This window comes from Anneissia japonica, unplaced genomic scaffold (genome assembly GCF_011630105.1).
Source record: "Anneissia japonica isolate Jap-2015-1 unplaced genomic scaffold, ASM1163010v1 scaffold284781_len14310_cov183, whole genome shotgun sequence".
In the NCBI taxonomy this organism is placed as follows: domain Eukaryota; kingdom Metazoa; phylum Echinodermata; class Crinoidea; order Comatulida; family Comatulidae; genus Anneissia; species Anneissia japonica.
In genome coordinates this window covers 7524-14489 of record NW_022759111.1, presented here as the reverse complement: position 1 = coordinate 14489, position 6966 = coordinate 7524, and the positions used below count along the sequence as shown (strand labels likewise).

At 32.7% G+C, this 6966-nt stretch overlaps 1 protein-coding gene across 2 annotated transcripts in view; it reads right to left on the bottom strand.

The window, feature by feature from the left end:
- Window positions 1–1901: 1901 nt before the first annotated feature.
- LOC117125568 (ciliogenesis and planar polarity effector 2-like) overlaps window positions 1902–6966 on the bottom strand; it is a 7648-nt gene continuing 2583 nt past the window's right edge. Inside the window, exons 2-5 of one of the 2 annotated variants that reach the window (XM_033272097.1) lie at window positions 6292–6409; window positions 4301–4453; window positions 2517–2644; window positions 1902–2100 (exon numbers count right to left, since the gene is read on the bottom strand). In XM_033272097.1, coding sequence (XP_033127988.1) covers window positions 2035–2100; window positions 2517–2644; window positions 4301–4453; window positions 6292–6406 — 462 coding nt within the window. In that variant the 5' untranslated portion in view covers window positions 6407–6409 and the 3' untranslated portion in view covers window positions 1902–2034. Of the gene's footprint in view, window positions 2101–2516; window positions 2645–4300; window positions 4454–6291; window positions 6538–6966 lie in introns of those variants that run through there. The other variant, XM_033272096.1, reaches the window with a different exon arrangement.

Sequence of the window (6966 nt, the reverse complement as noted above, 5' to 3'; positions counted from 1 at the left end):
CTCAGCCCCACCATGGTTGTGGCTGAGGTAAGAAAATTTATGATTATGGCACCTCCAGTTGGTCGGAAATGGCACTCTCAGACTGAATTTGAATATAATTTTAATTTTTCTCCACTTTTAAATTTCGGGGAAAAAAAAAATAGTGATGGTGGGCCGGCTGGGCCGGCTTGAATCTGCCACTGAAATACTCATCATAAAAAGTTTTTAAAATTATCCTTTTTAGTCATAATTATGCTCGCTTATATATTTCGTGCAAACTAACATTCATAAAAATAATGATTTATTATCTACTGATTAGCTCGTAACATATTCAAAATTCGAACTATGAAAATCAAATAAGATAAACTTAAAACAGTCATTAATTTAGTCTTTTTTGCATGTACAGTACTTTTAAAATCAATCAAGAGGTTTTTGCTTTTCTCCTCTTTTTGAATTTCACTTTTGTGTAAGTAGTATTGCGAAAAAAATATTGTGAGTGTAAATAATACAGTCTAATTTACCATCGAACAGGACTAGGGAGATAGGGAGCACACAAAACATTAGTTAGCATTTTGATTTCACAAACATAAAGGTGATTTACTTAATTTATCATTATCAGTGGCGGCTCCAGGAAAGCAAATTAGAGGGGGAACAGGGAGGGACTTGCACGTTGGGAAAGAAAATTTATGATTATGACACCTCAAGATTGCCGGAAATGGCACTCTCAGACTGAAATTCTAATTATAATTTTCCTTTGTTTTTTTTTCCTTTTTTAAAAAAATAATTTTGAAAAAATTAGGGTCGGCTCGGCCCCACTTGAATCTGCCACTGATTATTATGGCGTCATTGTGAGACTGCGTCAACGTAACACTGGAGTTTGTAAACTTTTGGTAAGCTTATCACTTAATCGAAATAGGTAGACATCATATCAGTGTTAAAGGCTGAAATTATAAAAAAAAAGTAATCCTATGTATGTAGATAATATTGAACACTAGTATATACGTACGGGTCATAATAATATACAAAAAGAATAAATTGTTTATAGTAGAAATTGTGCACTTTTGAGTTTGGCCTAATAAGAACAATGCTTCCAATTTTAACAACGTTCAGTACATTGTTTTCACAAAAAATTTAGCCTCTGATAGTCGTTGCACCCATAAAATCGATCTAGTGGGTTTCTGAGATGGTTACGAAATGTTTAAACAATTGCGTTTTTACTCGGTTTTGGTCCGGAAAAATACGTACTGAACTTAGAAAGGTGAACAGACAAAATTCATGAGTCATGCGTAATTGTTATTCTTTCCATTCGCTTTTAAAAGTGGGGTTTTAATTATAGAAGATTGGTGAAAAGTGGGGGGACAATCGACATGATGTCCACCACACTTTGAAAAGTGGGGGGACGCGTCCCCCTGTCCCCCACCGATCGACGCCCATGGTCATTGGAACGATGCCTATGGGGGAAATTCCATAGTTTGCTGCATGAAATATATCAGCGCATATTGCACCTGAACCTCCTTAGGTACCTACTTATAATCCTGAGTGAAGAGAAGCAATGAAGATAAAGTGCCTGGCTCAAGGACACAAGCGAAATGCACAGCAAGGGATTGAAACCCCGACCTCGAGGTTGGGAAACCAAACCGTTCCAGCTGCACCAAACCACTTCCACAGTGGTTTGGCGCATAAAAAGGACTTTGTTGATAAATAACACCATAATGTGTATCTGAGATCGACTGTAGGGCATATATCACATTATAACGATTAAAGAGAGGGGGGCCCGTCAGCCCGACAGGGGCCCCCCCCCTCTCGGCCCTACTAAATTTGTCAAAATATTTGTTAACTGGAGATAAAAAGAAAATCATATTCACAATTTTATGTTTGTGAAGTGCCATTTCCGACCATCTAAAAGTGCCATATTCATAAAATTTCTTACCTTCTTGGTATAGACTTCCCCCCTGGCCTCAACTTTCTGGATCCATATTATATCATTTATTCGTCGTTAAAAAACATTTAGAATAACAATGCACATCGATGGAATTCCCAAAAAGGGCCCCCAGTTTAAAAAATACACAGGGGCCCCGGTCCCATTGTTACGATCATAGTGTTGACAATGTTTGTACATGCCTGCAGATAGGAAAAACACTGGTTGCAAGCATATTGTATATCTTAACATTGGTAATTGCATTGTAATTTTATATAAAAATTGTTTGGTTAGTTCTCGTTTGTTTCTTATTCTGTATTTTACATTTAATATTTTGGACTAGAATGGAAACAAGTTTGCCTTATTTGTACTTTACTGTGTTTTTTATCCATGAATATTATTTTTGTATTCAGAATAAGAAATAAAATTTGGCATCACCACAGAAGAATATGACATATCATGATAGTTAATTAGTGATTTTGGAGGATAACTGGTCAGTATTTACGCTTTTCCAGATAAATCGAAATGGATGAATTTTGCAAATGTGTCACAAGCCTTTCCACAACTACATAGTAAAAATACAACAATCATTTTAACAAATACCTTTATCTGAACTTACTGGCAAAACATGATCAAATTTCTTTAGAATATTTTCTCCTGCATCCCATAATTGAAATTTAAACATCAACACTTTGCCACTTCCATCAGTAAGCTTTGCTGGCCAATACACCACTGATGTCTGCAAACCTATCGCAGAGAAGAAAGTTGATTAATGTCGTGATAATTTTATCTTTTAATATAATTTCCTATAATCACTATTCGTTAAAACAGTAGTACTCAGGTACATTTAAAATATTTATTTAACAAACACAAAAACACACACAAAATGTCATTTACAAATTATAGATTATTACTGTTTGTCACAATACCACTTGATATCATTTTATCACTTTGTTATCATTGCAAAAAGCGTTCATGCGGATGCCCTTTTCTTCACTGACAAACCATTGATCCCAATTTCTAACATAATTATTAAGAAGTTGTATCTTAATTTTCTTTGCAAATGTTAATTGATGATAACTAATATAATGCAAGCTTTTTGTGTTTTTAGTACATTTTGATGGTAAATTATTAGGTTTTAAAATGCCTATTCCAAAAAGCCTATTCTAAACTATTAAGATTATGAAGTCATTCAGGCATAACCAACGACCAAAGGCGCCACCTGGTGCTGCGACGACACGACTGTGGTACTCTATAGAGTTCAGTGTGCAACTCTGACAGCACTATGACCAATGAAATTGTTTTATTTTTTTCCAAATCAGTAGACCGTGGGGAATGAATTAGTTATTCGTATACAGTTCAGAGCGCTGTTTAGGATGAAATTAACAGGTCTTGTTCTTATCTAAATCATATGATTTTATTATTTGGAAATGCTCAATTTAATTCTGCTTGCAGTAATGCATAAAAATCAAAGATTTTCGACCCAAAATTGGAGTGCAAAGTTTTGCTTAAATAAACAGGGAAACTCCAAAATGCCAAAATCGGAGTGATTGGCATGTCTGCATTTCTTGATGTGAAATGATATATTTGTGATATATTGAAGATATTACTGTAGAATGAAACAGGAAGTTTCTACATAGATTAGACACTTTATGTTAATATGCTGCGACTTTTATATATTTATATACTCTAAGGTCAGAGGTCATAAGGTCTACCTTGCTGTAACAAAGTGATGAATTAGGACTGCTAAAATGTTGATCGGTTGGTAGGTAGGGAAGTTCTTGTTTGTTTTGTTCTTTTGTTTTTGTTTTTTTTGTTTATTGCTAATTTAAAACTTGTAATGAAAAGACCACTTGATACAATTCAAGTCTTCAAATTCCCCATAGAGAGCAAGGCCTCGTTTTAACTTGAAGATTTTACAGTGTAGTGTTTGATCAGGTGGAATGTATACACTCTTACAACCCCCTGTACGAACAGACAAAAGAAAGACAAAATAATTACACACAAAACATAGGCCTAGCTGAATTTGAATTGCGGACGATAAGACGATATTTTGTGACTTTTTTTTATGTAGAAAAGGACAGATCAAAAACTATTCTTTTTTACATTGCCTTTTAGTCAAACCACATGAATCTAGGTGAAACAATGTCATGTGTTCGAAACAGCTACGAAAATCCAGAATAAATATCGACAGTAAAGTTATTTTTCCCACAATTAAACTGAAATATGGAATTATATTCACTTCGTAAAATGAAGACTTAGGTAATCTATGTTGTTACAATTTTTCAGACAGGTAGATTGCGAATCCCCAACGTTATCTGACATAACGTTACATCATTTTGGTTGTAAGCATAATAATAATAAGCATAATTATAATATACTGTAGATACAAAAAAAACATACCAGGTGTTTCTATATGACTCTTAGGAACAGCAAGTCCTGATAATTTTGCTACAGTACTGGTTTTACCAACACCAGCTTTGCCTGATACAAAAATCTTGTATGAAACATTATCATAAATTAAGCCTGCTGGTAATGCTGGAGATTCAAGAGAACCTAGAAAGACAACAATACACAATCAATAAATTTACAAATGTAAGTTTTTATAAATCCAATTTACTTTCATTTTAGATGTATGTACTATTTTCATTTTTCACTATCATGATTATTATTGTTTTTTATTTTGTACTTTTTCTCATTCAACACAATACTGTTGCTTTATGTTTTCAGTTATTTTCTACACCATTTCTTTCTGCCTACATCAATGTACAGATTTGTTTTGTGTACTGTGTTGCTTTGTTTTTCTTTTACATCCTACACCACTACTATTTTTTTATTTTATGAAACTGACCACGAGTGCACTAATGTAGTAACTGATGACTTTAGTTTTATGTTTATTAATTGCGACCGAAAAAGTAGTCGTTAGCTCTACTGATTAAAAAATAAAGGTAGAAAAATTAACTGATAACTTGCATATATCTGCATTTGGTTAATTTATTTCACTAGATCATTATTATATTCTTGAATTACTGTGTAAACGACATACTGGTACTGCACAAGTTTGTTTTGGTTGGAATAACTGGTTACTGGTTATCAGATTTTCTGCATTCTCTAAAATAATTTTATGGATACTGTACTGTGTTAATATTTTTCAAGTCTGTCTCTTATACACATCTAGATGTGTATAAGAGACAGGTTTACCATCATGCAGCCATCAGGATGTTGAGTTAAAATCTCTAGATAATGTGGCTAATATGATGCATTTTTCCTTCATATTTTTCAATTTCTTTGCTTTCTGTATTTGCATTATGATTTATTCCAAAGCTTTTATAAGAAACGGAACAGAAAATATAATGTCGGCCGTGTTTATGTGTGATAACAGAACTTAAATCGAAGTAAAGCTAGGCCTAGACTAGCAGTGTTGGATAGGCTAATGTTTTCGGCGCCTACTATTTTTCTTGGCAGACCTATCACAAAATCAAACATGAAAAATCCATCGGCATTTATTTTTTGCGTGGAACACAAAAAATCAAAGATCAGTCTTATTTTACATTTTTTTCATATTAGGAATGTCTAAATTCAGTTAAATTATTAACAATTTCATATTACATTTATAAATCTTTATAACATATATAAAAATCAGATTTTTCTTAACAACTGAAATCTTGCCGGGAATGGGGCTTTAACTTTACAACGCCGAAACTATTTGTTCCGAAAGTACTTTCATTAGCATTTGAACAGATTCAATCTAGAATCTTCATGTCGTAAAATCAAGACATGTTTCAGGTACTATTTTTATATTTATTCTTTCTTTCGACTGGATAGCATTTTAAGTAGCGCAGCACTGCTTTTCAAAATGATCCATTTTTTTTTAACAAAGTTTAAGAATATAAATAGAAGTAAGAAATAAACAGAACAAAAAAGTATCAAAAAATAAAGAGAAAAGAAAAAAAACAACAAAAATCTCAAATTGAAAATAACCTTATAATAGAAATTCAATTTAAAGTAAATTAGCACAAATTATATTTTTTAACTTGACTATGATCATATTAGTTGCATTTTTTCTGATTGATAAATTATTACTGATTGGTAGGTTATTCCAATGTTTGGCTGATTGGTGTTGAAAGGTTCAATTTCCTTGAGTACTTTCCCAGTTTGGATATTTTTCCAGTATGAAAGTATTTTACCAGTTTGAAAGGTACTAATACATTTTTTCTTTTTTTTTTCATACAGTAGATCGTAAAATATATATTTATGACGAGAACTGACCTACTTTAGAAAATTAGAGTAATGTATACATACTTTGGGGAAATTTGCAGACAGGGGGTCTTTAAAAGGACTTGAAGCAATTTTTGTAAATGTACAGTATTTCCATTTAACTAAAATAAATTTACCAAATATTCTTCTTTTTCCATTTCGTACAATTCCACTAAAATACTGTTTGCCATCATGTGTTCTATGCCAGTTTTCCTCAAACATCTTTCCAAGCACACCCTCTGTTGACACCATTCACTTGAAATAAATGTAAATTCTTTAATATCAATGTCATTATAATAATAAACAATTAGTAGAGCTCCGCATAGTACACTATAGGAAAATTATTATATGAAGGTTAGATTTAATGCTTGAAAAAATTTCCTGAGGGCCTGCAAGCCCCGAATGAAATTTTTGAATGCATTAAATCTACGAGGGTAGATGAATTCCTTAATTGTTCATACGTCTATCTGCTCTGCTATATGCTGGTGTATATGGTTTAAGCCAACCGAGCATATATATATATATATATATAAATATCATAATATCATAAATCATTTGGCTTATTTATTGAGGCTTGCCTCTAAAGTTTAGTTTTGGCCTTCCTGTTTACTTGTTTAGACTGTTTATTCTAATCTCACCCAGCCTATTGTTTCCAATCATGCTTGCATGAAATTCTCACTTTATCCATCTAGATTTTTCTACCCTCACTCACTCGCCACTGAGGAAGGACTAGTGTTGTCCGAAAGCTCTGGTTCTATTTCTGGCTGTTTACTTACGTTTACTTTTTAGCTGTTGCTTATCATTTTTGTATC